The sequence below is a fragment of the Crassostrea angulata genome, chromosome 8 (assembly GCF_025612915.1).
Source record: "Crassostrea angulata isolate pt1a10 chromosome 8, ASM2561291v2, whole genome shotgun sequence".
Taxonomy (NCBI): domain Eukaryota; kingdom Metazoa; phylum Mollusca; class Bivalvia; order Ostreida; family Ostreidae; genus Magallana; species Magallana angulata.
The window spans coordinates 33,604,437-33,620,776 of record NC_069118.1 but is presented as its reverse complement, the minus strand read 5'-3'; the positions used below and the strand labels follow the sequence as shown (position 1 = coordinate 33,620,776).

Sequence of the window (16,340 nt, the reverse complement as noted above, 5' to 3'; positions counted from 1 at the left end):
TTTTTTACAATTAGAATCCAAGAACTTTGAAAATAAAAAGATTCGTTACGGTCGCCTTTTTGATTTTTAAGACCGACTTATCTGACACGATTTGCGATTCATGCAAAATTAATAGGAAAAAATAAATCCGTTCGCCACTTACTACTTTTTTGTGTAAACTCGTGCATCACCTACACGAATTACGATACAACCGTTCCTTTCATTAAAAATCATACTCCGAAAATCAGAGACATAGATAACAGAGATTGTCAACTCCGCCACTAGCGTTTAAATGTTACGGGACCAACCTTACTTTGAGAACTACAAGTGCAACAGCAATCTGGTATAAGTCATTAAATTTGAACCTGATAGTGAACATGAACATGAAACTATAAATATTTTAAGCATGTTTTATCTATGAAATATTTACAAAAACTCTTTATTTAGTTTTTAAATTACTTTTTTAAAACTTATTGACTTTTCACAAAGTAATGGTAATGCATTACTTTACTCATGTAATGGTAATGTAATGTATTACTTCAAAAAAATTAAGTAATGTTAATGGTTATTTAATGCCCAAATTCATGAAGTAATAATGGTAATGTAATGCAATATTTTACAATGTAATTCACCCCAAGCCTGATTCCAACTAAGCCGGAAAACATGAACATTAACATTTAACTTGGTTCTTCAATCGATAAGATTGTATATATTATATGATGTATAAGTCTTCCAAAATGTATGATCTATTATAGATTTTGCTTACAATGCATTGTTTAAAATTTAAATTCAGTTTAATCAACGAAAGAACCAACGAACGAGAAGGCAAATTCAGACTTGTTTTTATTTTCTTTGTACAAAATTCCTTTAGAGACGAACAGCAGTCATACCGCAAGTAGACTGGAAGCCAATGAAACACCTATTTAATTTGTAAAACATCTGTGTATAACCCGTCCCGATTTTAACTTGCGCATGAAGTTTGGTAGTATTAATGTTGTGATTACGTAATATTGGTTACGTAATGTAACGTAAATAAAAATATCCAGTTTTAAAATTTAGAATTTATTAAAGTTCAAAATCACTCAATTAAAGAAACATCATATTAAAAAGAAATCCAAAGTGAGAGTGTCAAATAATTATCAATCCCGCATGTCTCATCTTTGACAACTCCTCCCCTTTCTCTATAAAGGACCAATGAAATAACTCCAAGATGGAACTAAAATTTGGGGAACGCTCAAAGACATAAATTCTCAAAACAGGATACAGGAGGGAATTACTACAATAAATTCAAAGACACGCCAGTCTAAGATCTGACCATCAATCAGATAAACGAAAATAAACAAATGGCAATAAACAGGGGATCACTGTGAGAAATGGATAAGGGAGAGGAGGGAGATGTCAACATGAGAGATCACAAACAGATGCGGCAATGTATTTCTAAAATGATCAAACAAATTAAATTTCAAACATAAAATACCACTCGGTTTACAAAAGGAAATTAATTCAATATGAATGAAATATATAAGAAAGTTGTCTTTATCAATAAGATATACGTATGTATATAACATCCGCCCCGAAAAAAAAATTGACATTCAATTTTAGATATAAAAAAAATTGATAAAGACAATAAAATCATACTGCACAAACATAAAAAAAAATAAACATTACTCACCATATAAAAACACAAAACTCAAATCATGCAAGTAAACATTAAACACAACTGAAAAGAAAATGATCATGTCACCCGAAAATTATTTTTATCACTTTCACACTGTACATGATTTGGCCAGTACATGTACTCACACTTACTCCTTACACTGCAATGTCATGGTCATTATCCTAACTTTTAAACTTCTTTTTTCTTTACTTTTTTTTTATTCTTTGAACACAAAAACTACTGAAAAGTTTAACAACTAAATTATATCAATTTTGTCTTGAAAATATTTCAGTCACCATAGAAATGCATAAAATATAACCCTGTCGGAATAACACATCCTTGGTTAGAAATAGCAATAACTATGTCAATTATTCAAGATTTCTCAAACACTATAGAATTGCATAAATTATAACCCTGTCGGAATAACACATCCTTGGTTAGAGAAAGCAATATCTATGTAAACCACAACAATAAACACAAATGTCGCAATTTGTGCAAAACTTAGAACAACTGAACTCTCAACATATCTCGACTTGTATCATAATTGTTAAACCTTGTCGATGCATCCATCTAAGTTAACACAATACAGACAAGATGCATTTCTATTCTAAACAATTCATTTACATTTCAAAAGTTGTACATGTAATCATTTTGGAATAAAACATACGGTGATTACATACAATGACAAAATTTGTAAATGGTTATCTTCATAAATTACTACAGGTCAAACATACTCTGCAGTAAAATGAAAATACACACAACTAAATATAGCACACTGTCAATAAATATATCAACAGAAAGCATAAGAAAATTACAGATTAGGTGGCGGTCTTATTTCAATTGCACGTCTGGCTTTGTTGTTAAGTGCAGACCACGGAATCCAAACTTTGGTAAAATTTTGAAGAAATTAAATTGATTGTACCATACGAATCCAAAAATGCAGACATTGAATCATAACCAAAACGTACATGTAAATACAGAAATTTTCCTTACTGAAAAATGTCACACTTATCGGCACCATTTAATACATCATTCTTGGAGCCTAAGACAGATACCGCATTTATCCCGGGCGCTGTGCGTTTTTTGGTTCGGAATTACGGACTGTTTTCTTTGTAGCGAACAGACAACATTCCGCGGCGGTATGTCCGGTCTGGAAACAGATCTGGCACTTTGCTTGAGACTTTGGGGAACCGTGCCCGGTCCAATTACAGCTTCGTTTCAAGTGTCCTGCTCCCCCACACGCGTGGCAGGTAGGTAAATCCCGGTCACGTCCAGTCCGCGGTCTAGAAGTTGGTGCCTCTAGTTTTTCTAGACGGTGACTGATGTCGCGCAACATGCTAAAGAGGTGTTGATTATGGCCCTGGTTAGTGTTCGACTCTGCTGGCTGTACGGCTGCGACCATTGGTGCTGTGGCGGAAAGGGATCTATATCCATAGGCCTCGCCTAACTTTGCTTGTTGCAAAGCATCCTTGAAAGATTTAACGGACGCTGTCCGTACGAAAAATGCCAACTGATCAGGTAGTTCGTTGACGAATTTTGTGATTAAATCTCTTTCGGGTTTTTGCAGGCGGGAACCCTTTTCCATTATCTTACTGTGAAAATCTTCCAAGGGTTGTGAAGATGCCAACCTCAGCGCTTCGAAAACTGCACTCTCTGCAACCATATCAGGGTCAAACATTCCCTGTTTTGCATACTGCTCTGTAAACGCATTTTTTAAGGCAAACCATGTGCGTTTTACAGGGATCTCTAACGAATTAAACCAAATCAATGCCGGTCCAGATAGATGGAGATGGAAAGCTGCAACACGTCTATCATCAGTTGTAAGATTTTGGTATATACAAAATGATTCGAATTCCATAAGAAAGTTTTTGCCATTTTCGGAACTAAATCCACTGAATTTTTTCAAAGAAACTTTGTCCGAAATTGATGAAACATTGTTTCCTCGTGAATAATTTAGTGAACTTCGAGGATTGAAGACAGGAGTGTCATCTAGCCCTGCTTCCATATTGATAACAGTTGGAGGTGTACTAAAATCACTGTTTTGTCCTCGTACAGGCGTAAACATTGTTTTGTTTTTTAACTCAATAAATTAACGCAAAAATAGTCCAAAAGAAGCACAATACGAATTTAGATTCTCCACCATGTTGTGATTACGTAATATTGGTTACGTAATGTAACGTAAATAAAAATATCCAGTTTTAAAATTTAGAATTTATTAAAGTTCAAAATCACTCAATTAAAGAAACATCATATTAAAAAGAAATCCAAAGTGAGAGTGTCAAATAATTATCAATCCCGCATGTCTCGTCTTTGACAACTCCTCCCCTTTCTCTATAAAGGACCAATGAAATAACTCCAAGATGGAACTAAAATTTGGGGAACGCTCAAAGACATAAATTCTCAAAACAGGATACAGGAGGGAATTACTACAATAAATTCAAAGACACGCCAGTCTAAGATCTGACCATCAATCAGATAAACGAAAATAAACAAATGGCAATAAACAGGGGATCACTGTGAGAAATGGATAAGGGAGAGGAGGGAGATGTCAACATGAGAGATCACAAACAGATGCGGCAATGTATTTCTAAAATGATCAAACAAATTAAATTTCAAACATAAAATACCACTCGGTTTACAAAAGGAAATTAATTCAATATGAATGAAATATATAAGAAAGTTGTCTTTATCAATAAAATATACGTATGTATATAACATTAATTTAAGGTGAAAGATTGTCAAAATAAAATTCACAACTTTTCAAAAATGGCACATTGCGATTATGAACTTTAATTTCGATTCCACAATCAACCTCTTCTATTGATAAATGAGCTCGTACACCAACTGAATCGTCAACGGCGCTGTGCATTCAGTTACGTAACTCATTCCACATTTGAACCCGGGCAAGAATATTTTGATCAATAAAACTATTTGTTTATTTTCTAAATAGAATTTTGTTATACACAGAGGACTTAAAAAAGATTTAATGCGTGTTTTTATAATACATATTTACTGAAATGCATGAAAACTTTCTGCACTATTTTCTTACGCGTAGACTCAATTCATGTGTTCTACGCGTGCCTTCCGGTTTGAGACTTCGGCTGACAGTAAACCAATAGACGGGGTCACGTGACCCCGTCTAAAAAACCCAACTTACGGCTAGCTTTCCTCGTTCATATGTTAAACCATAAGGCTTAAAGCAAAAGCAAACCCGTATCAAAGGTGCCTGAGCGATAACAACAATTTACCTATATATCTCGCCTGAAATGTTAGATGTTTTTTAAGTAAAGTTTGTTAAGCTTTATTGTGTATAGACATTCCTATTAAATATATAAATTAAATATAAATTCTCTATAAAAGGCAAGCTTTTTCAGGGAGATGTAAACAATTTTCAATAAATCAGTTCAAAAACATCAAAAATAAAAAAGTAGAAAGAAATAAAAAAATGCAATCATTTTAAACTTTGTATGTCATAATCGTTTTTTGACTAGCATGGTCACGATTTTGGTCAATTTTGATTTTTCTGTTTTATTATTTACAGTGCTTTCTAACGATCAACTGAATTTCCGGTGCCAGTCGATGAGTTTTTAGCAAGATACAAGGCTCACAATTCTTCAGAATGTAAACAAGGCTCGCGTCCTGATTTTTTTTACATAGGTTCTATATACCAGTAAAAAATCTTTTTCAAGTTGATTTGTCTATCCTCTTATTCATTTTAATCATAGATAAACAGTTCCTAACGATTAACACTTTCATTTTAGGTCTAAAACTGGATTTTTCATTTCAACATTCAAAATGTGAACAAAAGCTTTGTTTACATAGCGAAAAATTGTAAGCTCTGTAACTCGCTTACAACACTTACATGTTGGTTGCCAATTAAAAATTCCTTACTAAAGCATTGTAAACATTAAAATCGAAAAAAAAAATAATTTCGACCTAAACCATGACAATGCCCCTTTAAGGTTTAAGGACGACGGACCCAATTCATTTCTACAATAATGATTTTCATGAAAATTTATACGTGAGTTAGATCCAATAAAGATATATCAATATCAACCAAAAATAACATTAACATTGAACTAGATTTTTAGTAAGAACCATTTCAAAAATTGTTTGTATTACTTTTCTTTTTTCAATTGAACTTATTGGGCAAAAGCGTTTCGTGAAAGAAAAAAAATACTATTGAAAAGATGCTGCAATATATTTTCTATCCAAATTGAAATATGATACTAACAAATGTATATGATGATTTTGAATTAATATCGCGTAAAAATGACCATGTAATCGACTTCGTTTTTACGGGGGCAAATACTAAAGGGCGGTATGTTGTTTTTTTTCTTAATTTTTCATGAAAATTATCTAAAAAAAAGGTTATGTACATCATTTCGAGGTTGATTTATGACATAAAACAACTATAAGAGTGTGCTTAGCATTTTTTAATGAAAAAATCTTAGATCTTAAACACAGGGACGGTTTTGAGAAGTTGAACTGACCTCGAAATTGCGACATATTTCACGACTGTTTGCATGTTAAGATTTCTTTTTTAATAATAATCATACAATTTTGACATCATATTTTGATTTGCACATGAACAGAATGTCTATGTTATTCAGAACAATTATTAAAATGGTATTAACATGTCAAAAATATGCGTATTTTGATACGAGTAAGCGGTTGATTGGTCGGAACGAATTGTGATCAACCGATTAGCAATTCTGAAATTGATTATAATAGATAACAATCTATTATAAAAAGTAACTGTAAAAAAATATTCATATAGTACTTATTTTCATTGTGAAATATTTCCGTATCAATTTTTTCTCGATTATAAATTATGTTCTGTTCAATCACGATATTGACTATTTCATAATTTTCATTCGATCTTAAATCGCAGTAAGGTTTTATTCCATTGTAAGTTAAGCTCATCGACAGGTGTTTGCAAAGTGAACTCTAGAAATTCGCAGTTTCCCTCAAAATCTACAGTGATAATGGAGTGTGTCCGTGTTCCCCGCCGTAGCTCTGGCATATATCCAAACAAGGAGCTTAACTGTTCGATCTGTTTAGCTTTATCAGATGTTCCTTCAAAAGGTTTTTCATTTTTTGTTTGCATTTTCAAAACAGGATCATTCAAATACACTGTCTTGTCTTTCAATAATTTTAGCAGTGCGCTCTCAAGTTTTGATTTGCTATCCTTATTGTTAAAGTTTTTAACGATGTCTTTGAATATCTCCTTTCCTTTTGCAACTTTTTAATTAACCATGGCGCCTCCTCTGACCGAGAATTTCTAAGACAAATAAATTCCTTATCGTCACGAATATCCTCACACCTATTGTTGGTGGATCTGTTGTTGAAATAATTCACATCTGTCTTGGTAGAGCTGCAGTCGAGCAGTAAAAGATGAAACTCTTTGTAATTATCGCTTTTAGAGTTAATGCATTGTTCTAAATACGAATGTCCATCCATGTTGGAATAAAGGAAATCACTGACCAGGAAACCCCTTCTTTGGTAACGAAATGTATCAGACTTGGCCTCTATTATATTGAGCAACACTGCAATTTTCCCTTCTTTTGACGTTCCTAACCATGTTTGTCCGTCGCCGTCGAATAGCACATCTTGGCCTCCGGCGAAACTTCTATTTTTGCTTTTCCAGTAATATAGAGGTTTCGTTGGACGATCTCAACTTTCATCCCTGTTCATTGCAAGAATTACCCTGTATTTGTTTGGCTCCGGGATGTCATTTACATAAAGAAACAGAAAACACATCTTAAGGTATCGAATTGACATCTACAATTCTATCACTTATGATAATCATTATTACCTTTAAAAACGTAGAATAAATTTCTTGAATTCACACAGGATGCACACGAATACGTCCTGATTAGCAGGTGTGTGTATAAATATATATATATATATATATATATATATATATATATATATATATATATATATATATATATATATATATATATATATATAAAAGAAGCACTGACAAACCAACAACAATCGTTATCTATAGTGTCGGATCAAAAGATACACGGTTATAAGATGAGATATAAAAAAGCACTAAAAATAACCAACGACACGAACAATAAAGTAAAAATATTGTCAAATTTTCGGGACGACCGTCCCTTCTTCAGGACAACAAAATAAAAACTACATATGAAAGAACAAAAACATCTACAAAACTAGCACTAAACTAAAATCTAAATAATATATGAAAACTAAAAAATGTATAAACACCGGATCGAAACGTGGCAGCTACATCTTTGTATTAAAGATTTCAAGCCCGAGAGAGAAAAATCCCGTCCGACGCAGCGGACGGTCTGTGAAGAAGTGCTAGAAGATAACGCGAACGAATTAATTTGCTAATTGGGGGTTGCTGTTAATAAGTTGTACTAGTAAGAGAAATCGTAGTGAAGGTTTGTAGGGAAGATAGGCTCTGTAAAAGACCACATAAATATACATAAGAGTGTAAAAACTAATGGGAGTTAAATAAAGAAAATAAAATGGATAAAAAACAATTAAAATAACAAAACCAAGGAACGAGCTAGTAAGTTGAATAAATCACAGGTAGCAAGGGACAGTTTCGAATAAAGTACCCGTCAATATTTTTGTAAAATTGGGAGTTGCTGTACTTGAAGGCTTATGAGTGTTGCTAAAATTCATGAAATGATTTTTAATGATTATCATTGGTTAGAGGGGTGTCTCTTGTTGAAATTGATATGCAATATGTAGGCCCCTTATGTTAGGTACATGAGAATCAGAAGTAAAATGCGAAACCTGCGGCTTTGACTGTTGTGCTGACTTTACACAGTGAAATTGCAAGTTACAGACGGGAGGTAAAATAACACGAAAAGTAGGTGGATGGGACATTGTAAACTATACACCGGTAAGTTTCTGACATGTGATAGTGCAGCATGCACGCGGTACGGAAGGTCAACCCTCTGCAGGGAATTAGCTGGGGGAGGTCTAAAAAGCTGAAAAATCATGAAAAATTAGCAAAATATGAAAGGGTCAAAATCTCATAAAAACCAGTATGTAGAGAATTTTACAGGTTTTGATTAGCAATTTTCTTCAGAAATTGGTGATTGGCCTTATAAAGAGTGAATTAAAGGTATTTGTGCTGAATGGGAACTGAGGAAATTCTAGTTACAGAGTTCCGAAGACATGCATACCTTGGCTACAATGAATTGGATAAAAAAAAACTGTCCCCTGCCACCTACATGAATGAAAGTTTGTACATGTACCCAAGAGGTGATCGCAGGTTTAAGAATGTATTGAGACAATTTCAAAATATAATATTTCTTATCTAATTTAAAAAAAAAGAGAAGATTTAAACAAATATTCAAGTAAAGCAGACTCGCAGTGCTAAATCAGCTTCATGTACCTATTGCTATTGATTGCGCCCAGTTAAAGCAATTAGCCAATGATAAATTTATTGAAAGATAAAAACCATAATTGACGTGTAGCTTCCCTATCCTGTTAAAATGCATGCATTTTTGCTTTTTTTTAATTAAGAACTGTGTTCACAATTTTGAATAGATCAGTCAACTTTGGTTCAGCGTATAATGATGATACAAGTAATACACTTTTGAATTGATGAATAATCCTAAAAGAAATTAATTCATATCTTTGTGGTAACTGTGAATATGTCTTTTGGTAGTTTAAGCAAATATATTAAAATCCAATATAAGTAGTTTGTCATTTGCATGATGCAATAAAACTGCAGGTCTGTAGTTCCAGGTCTGCAAAAATTCGGATGGAAGACCTACAGTTCCGTACGTGTTAAATAGTTGTGATTCACGGCGCACAAAAACTTGCGCTGGTTTTGGACTGATTAATCTCACTTCCACATAAATTCTGGGAAAATAATTAGTAGCACCTAACTTTTCAGACAATGTCATCTAATTCCCAATCCCAAGGACTTGCAAAACCCCAAATTAAAACAGCACCACTTTTTTTCAGATACTATTATAACAACCCCTAACCCCCCCATGTTGTGTTTAGTAACTTTAACATTTATTCCGAGCTGCTTTCATCCAATCTTTATAAATCAATTTCAATAAGGTCAACCCGTTCCATGTGTACTAAAATGAACTGAGATATTTTAATGTAATCAAAGTGGCCGTTGCTTTAGATGAGTACACGTACATGTATATTATCAGACCTTGGGGATTTCAATTATTGGCAAACTGAAATTTGAATAATTTGAAAAATTGATACAAACAGAATTGATATAAAGTTTGTCAATGTAATTTTTTATTTTGCTCATAACTGTTATATGAGATTAAATTTTTCATTTTGTTATAGAAATAATATTTCTTCCATTTATTGAAAAAATATTTTTTGTGCAGGTCCATCAAAGGATACCCTTCTGTCAGACTAAAGACGAGGGCTGCTCAAAAGGTAATGCCGCTGATGCGATAACATCATATAATTAAACCTAGGCGTGAAGCCACAAAATTTTGCACAATGTAACATTTACATATTTGATGTTTTACTATTGATAACTTATTATGATTACTGAAAGTAACTTTTTAAATAGAGTAAGAAGAAAGAATGGTTGTCATCTGCCTGACACGTTATTTTTGGCTACTTTGACGTTTTGTTTTAATCATGATTATGTTCTTTACCAACTATTCTTCATGATGCTTCATTTTCAAAATTTTGTAATCGATGTCAAATTTGAAAAACATCACAGACAACATATTTAAAATCGATTAACCGTAACGAAACAAAAAATCTATTTTTTCAGCACGTGCTTCTTGTTATTCGATGCTATTCAATAGTAATCTTTATTATTAACAGTTTTAAAAGTGAAACGCTTAAAAATGCATGGGAAATGTTGGAATGTCGAATTGTTCTAACGACAGATTGTACCTGTGCTCTCTAGTGATATACTGTTCATACGTCTATCATCTTTCACATTACGCCAAACATATGGAAACCTTATAAAAGTTATTATCAGAATATTTTTCTTTACTTAATGTTGCTTTTCATTTCGATAAGCAACAGATGAATATCTCTGTTTCAACTTTAACTAAACTAAAACAAAAGTGTCCGTGATATCATAGAAAGAGAGAGATATTGTGTCTCGACCAGATGTCAAGATTGCTACATCCATCAAAACCACCTGAAACATAGGTACCTTGTTGGCAAGTTAACTTATACCATTTATGGCCGCGTGTAATATCGTTTCAAACAGTACGCAACATTGTCAAATTGGCACGTGTACGCACCAAACGTTCTGTGAACGAGATTAAGCACTGATTCAGAGACATAGAACCGCACGTCTTGTATGGGCGTAAAGACATCTTAGATTTAATTACCAGAACTGGCTTGACCAATGTTGGTTTTGTTGTTGAAACCAGGTAACTGATGAACTGAAATAATGGAATTTTAACCATACTTGAAGATAATGCAATAATACTAGACTTTGACCCGTGCGTGCACGGGTTAACATTGCATATGATATCGAACATTTATAAAATAGATACATCGACACACCGTATTGTTGACATTTACAGAACCAAGCGTTAAGCCTACAATAATGCTATTTATTTCACTACCCTCTGCTTAGTTAAAATAATTATAACTGTGTCTCGGAACAGGCCTTCACCACAGTTAAAATGCCTCCCATATACCCGTAATGTAGCAGGAAATTGCAGAATCGCTCCAAAACGATTTTTATTTAATAACAAACCATTTTGAGACTGTAAATACCTTTCATCTAAAAATTTTATTCAAATTATTGAAGAATTCAATTCTTTTTCACCAACTTTTTTTTTTACCAGAATATATATAGCAGATTTCCAATAAAAATTTACACGTATTTGTAGTATTGTTTCTGAGTTTATCCATGCAAATGTGATATTGTGGAAACGTAAACTAAAAAGGTCGAATCTATTATTTTAATATAGTAGTATAGATAAAAAAAAACCTGCCATTTTTGGTTTATTGTTGTTATCTTGCTTTATATGTTTCTCCTTTTTATAAAAATGGTATTTGTTAGCTTTATTTAACAATATTACAGTACAATATTACATGGATAGATATGTTTACAATAGAGGTCCGTCAAAGTATGCCTTTCTGACAACGTTCAGACAATGCAATCACGTGACCTTTCATGCAAAGCAAGACAAACACAGAGCAAATTATTTACCTTTTAGCAAACAATTTATAAAGTTAACATGTGTTCCAGTATTCTCTTGTCAAATTCTCAACAAGGTATTCCGATCAATTTTACATGACATTTAGCTTTCAGTCATGACGTCATGAATCTACGTTAATACACTCCGATTTAAAAAAAAATGTCTCTGGTATTTTTTTAAAATTTGATTTCGGTCTACGTTTTGATAGTTTAATATCAATAGAATATCAATTTGAATAGGTATTTATATGTAAGATTTATTATTTCGCGGAATAACATGTATCTTTGACTCCGTATGCCTCCTTTACACCCCTGCAATATTTGATTCTTGCTGTTATTAAAATTCTGTTTATCAATATCTGTATGAAAAAAGTAATCCATGTCGTAATTTCTAGAAAACAAGACAATTCTGATAAGATAAATGTTTATTATGATGACTTAACAAGGACAATTAGTCTAATACAATAAATGACCAACACCAGAACGAAAAGACAATAAATGTGTTAGTGAATTATCTGGAACAAACAACGCAAGAGACAAGCTCTCCATTTTCATAAGGGGGACACGGAACGAAAAGAGATTAAATGCATGTGTTAGTGAATTATCTGGAACAAACAATGCAAGAGACAAGCTCTCCATTTTCATAAGGGGGACACGGCAATGATCCACACACGGTTTTAACCGGATAAAATATTCTTCCGTTGTCATCCTTTCTAGACCCATGAACATAATCTGGATTATCGTCCAGGCACAAGTACTCAGTCATTCGATAGTCGTATCGATTGGCGGTCAAGATTCCTGTGTACTGTTTTCGCCATTGGGTCGGACATGTACGTTTCGCTGGAATCATGATGGTTGATGACGCTATATTTGTTCGGCAGACGGCGCAAGGGACGTTTTCCGATATGCGCACGTGATGAATATTAAGCTGGTACTCGCCGCCAAAGAGATGTGCATAATCGTTTCTGGCTGGCAATGATATTCCGTATGGTAGACGATCGGGATCATGTGGCAAACACAAAGTGTTTGCGCCATTTCCCTTTTCATTATATTGGCTTCCCCCAACATATCCTGTCAATCATAAGTTAAACTACATGTGAACAAATTTTGGATATCACCAAGCGATGTTCTGCTTACAGAAAAGCGTATCTCACAATACACTTACATGTATTTCCCCAGACTTTTAGAAAACTTTTAAAAAGTTTTATTTTTTAGTTCAAGTATATATACATCCGATGCTTTCGATTGATGTTGTCTAACCATTGTGGTAAAAAAAACCCACCAAACGTATGTTATATCTGCCGTGCATTTATCGAGAAGAAATCAAGAAAACCAAATTAAATGGATTATGTCCTCTTTGTTCACGAGCTACTTAAAAAAAAGATGCGTCTTGCTGTCTTCCTGGCCCGAGTCTTCAATGACCCCTTATGGTCTCATCTAAGGATTATAAGGCTAAAAATCAATTCATTTTGAAGAATCTTTTAATTCTACTCTTTAAGAACACTTTCCCAAAAAATGCATCCTTAGATGTTTTGAAAAAGATACTGAAAATGACACGGTTTGTACCACACCTTGTTAATCAAAACCCTTCTCTCTGTCATTAAAAGAACACGTCAGAATGTTTCAAGTCTTATAAATGTTCATTATATATAATGTAATACATATCAAGATTTATCAACTGGGTTTATTTTGAAGCTGAGACAATTGCACTCTATACCGTAATTTAATTTTATTGCCCAAATGACTATTCTAAATCATGCCATAACTCAAGTTGATTGCAGAAGAACACACATAATTTTTGTAAAAATGATATTTTAGTTATCTTATCATAAATACTAATCGTAAAGATTACCGTTATAAACTTCTTTTGTTCCATGCACAGCTGGGCAAGAGTGTTTTCCCCAGATTATGTAAGTCGAACCTACAATACAAGAAACATTCTCAAAACATTTTTGTGACGTCATCTTTTGTTAAACCGAGTCCATAAAATGTTCATAATCAATAGAAAGACAAAATGTTTTAAGTAAGCTATTAGTCTTGAACTGGATTTTGTCAGATATTGTACTGTCGTCGGCGCTGACGTGCCTCGGACTGTAAAATATTTGACATACATATAATGGACAGTTTTCGGTTTATAACCATTAAAAATTACATGAATGCATAAACTTGCCATTTTTTGGCGATAGTCGGTAATATAATTCACCAGGATATGCAAACAGTTAGAAAATTAAGTTGTTCGAAATCCAAAGAAAATAAAATATTGTAAATAAATCCTATTACATTTTTTACTGTGTATTTATTTAACGTTCACGGTGGGTAGCGATAATCGCGATATCAAGCACATCGCTAATTGCCATGCATATGTCTATAAGGTTAGAAACATTCAGTAATATATTCTAATCTACGCCAACTTGCTGAAAAGGCTCGATCACGTAATAATTGGTCAGTGGTGCATTTAACGTGCAGGCAATGCTTGCACTGTATGATACTTCTCTAAAAATGTTTCCTATCTGAAATTAATAAAAAAGATAAACTACCTAATAAAAGGTCTAGGAATTCACCTTTTTAACGATAATTTCAGAATTGCTCTTTTTGCAGGGAAAGTTCAAAATTTGGCGAGGCTTCGGTTTTGTATGTAACTTAACAATTACGTTGTTTCATATTTCAGCAAACTGTGTCATTACGTCATGCAAAGAACAGTACCCTAGTTATCGTAAAGGGGGCAAAATTTTACACGGGGCAATATTTTATAGACGGCAATATTTTACAGACGGGCTAACATTTCAGTTTTTTACTGTTTGTCTACATTATTTATAAAGTGAGAATATATTGCTAAATATTAGACATGATTTTATATGTTAAGTGCTGTGTCATCCTAGGTTTTCCTTCACAACTCTGTTGGATAAAATTCATAAGATGGAAGAACCTATATTTATCCTATTTCTAAAGATGATTGTGCAATTTACAAACTGAAAAAAAAACCTATACTTTTAAAAGACATTTTTTATGATTAAAAACCCCCAAAACAAACAGCATTTCTCTTTACCTGTATAGCCCGATATCCACCGGGGATGTTCATCTCTGATCCGATCAAGAAGAGAGCGATGTGTTCCTAAGGCCGGCTGGGATGATGCCAGTAATAACACTGTCATGAAAATAGTTACGAAAGCCGTGGGGAACATTGTGCTCTTCTACTTTGTTTTTTTCGAAAATATGACAGTCACTGTCTTCTTATCAGTATGGACTGAAATACTCTTTAAAAAATCAAATTTAAAATATATACTCATCAATTTAAAGCGTCAAATAACATCTACAATGTGTTATAATATTTAGGGTTAATTGGAAAACGCATATCTAAGATTTGAATGTTTTTATTTTCGTATCTTTTATAATTATCATACAATTATGTTTGAGATTTTCAATTTAATCAACCAGTAAAGTTAGTTTACACCTAATATTTTAGATTGGTTTAAACAATAGACTGTGCATTAGAATTTATGTGTTCCCATAATGCTTTTATACACAATGTACCCATTGATTTACGTTTTTAAAAAAAAAAAAAACATTGTACAATGTTTATGTAGTAAATGTTTCAGTCCCACGTACTTTAAATGCACAATATAACATCATAATAAATTAAAACTTTATAATTAAAAAGCAAGCATTTGCATATTAGCTATAGTATAAAATATACATACCGTAAAACTGGAAACGACGTACTTTGCACTGCTTGAGGAACTTAAATAGTTACATCTTGAATTCTATTGGTTGGCACAGTGCCAAGAATACGATAGGCCAATAAAATTTCAGATGAACTTTATTCACTTTTTTTTTAACTTCTCAGAGCTTTCCGGGAAGGGTAAAACAACTTATAGTAAAGGTCTAAGAAGCAGTAAAAGGAATGCAACAAATGCATTCTGTTACCAGAGACGAACTATTTTCTAAAGAAATGTATTTTATATATTAATTGTCAATAGGTACAAAAATTTAAATTTGACAAATATTTTTTTGTCAAAACTTTCATTGTATATTAATCATACATAAAAAAATATACAGTTACAAAATCTTTCTGCAATATATTGATAATACCATGATTATCTGTTTTATAATCAATTAGTAAACACTGGACAGAATTGTATCTTACTTTTCAGTTCAATTAAAAAATGTAAGCTAACACTAAAAACTGTATGGGAATGTATTAAATAACATTGGATGCATGGGTGGTTATGGGAATATATTCCTCGATCGAAAGTATGGAGAGTATGTGTTGATCAAGGACCAAACAAGATGGTATGATATTTTGCTCGTATATAATACTCAGAAAGTTTTGGCAAACATTGTTATCTCGCAACCCACAATATACAATATTTAACATTATTCAAGTAGTGGTTCCCTGTATATGTGCAGTTAAGTTTTCTGATTTTTATTTTGAATCTGAGGAGTTAATGAGGGACAGAAAAATGACTTTATCTATAATAGAACCTTTTTATGGATGCAACAAAAGCATCACTTAAAATACATGTAAATGGTTAAGGTGCTACTATACATGTAAAT

At 32.8% G+C, this 16,340-nt stretch overlaps 1 protein-coding gene and 1 pseudogene across 1 annotated transcript; both read right to left on the bottom strand.

The window, feature by feature from the left end:
- Nucleotides 1-5,985: 5,985 nt before the first annotated feature.
- LOC128160696 (transport and Golgi organization protein 2 homolog) lies at nt 5,986-7,439 on the bottom strand (annotated as a pseudogene).
- A 4,920-nt stretch (nt 7,440-12,359) lies between these two features.
- Nucleotides 12,360-15,081, bottom strand: LOC128159928 (short-chain collagen C4-like). Its single transcript, XM_052823154.1, has 3 exons — nt 14,833-15,081; nt 13,639-13,707; nt 12,360-12,857 (listed from the first exon to the last, which is right to left on the bottom strand). The coding sequence occupies exons 1-3, from the start codon at nt 14,966-14,968 to the stop codon at nt 12,388-12,390; spliced, it is 675 nt and encodes a 224-aa protein (XP_052679114.1). The 5' UTR covers nt 14,969-15,081; the 3' UTR covers nt 12,360-12,387.
- Nucleotides 15,082-16,340: the final 1,259 nt, after the last annotated feature.

What these genes read in the sequence shown, in the direction of transcription:
- LOC128159928 (XM_052823154.1), bottom strand. Translation starts at nt 14,968, where the DNA reads ATGTTCCCCACGGCTTTCGTAACTATTTTCATGACAGTGTTATTACTG. An exon ending in GTGGATATCGGGCTATACAG is followed by an intron (nt 13,708 to 14,832) that starts GTAAAGAGAAAT and finishes CTTGTATTGTAG; the next exon opens with GTTCGACTTACATAATCTGG. An exon ending in AACAAAAGAAGTTTATAACG is followed by an intron (nt 12,858 to 13,638) that starts GTAATCTTTACG and finishes TATGATTGACAG; the next exon opens with GATATGTTGGGGGAAGCCAA.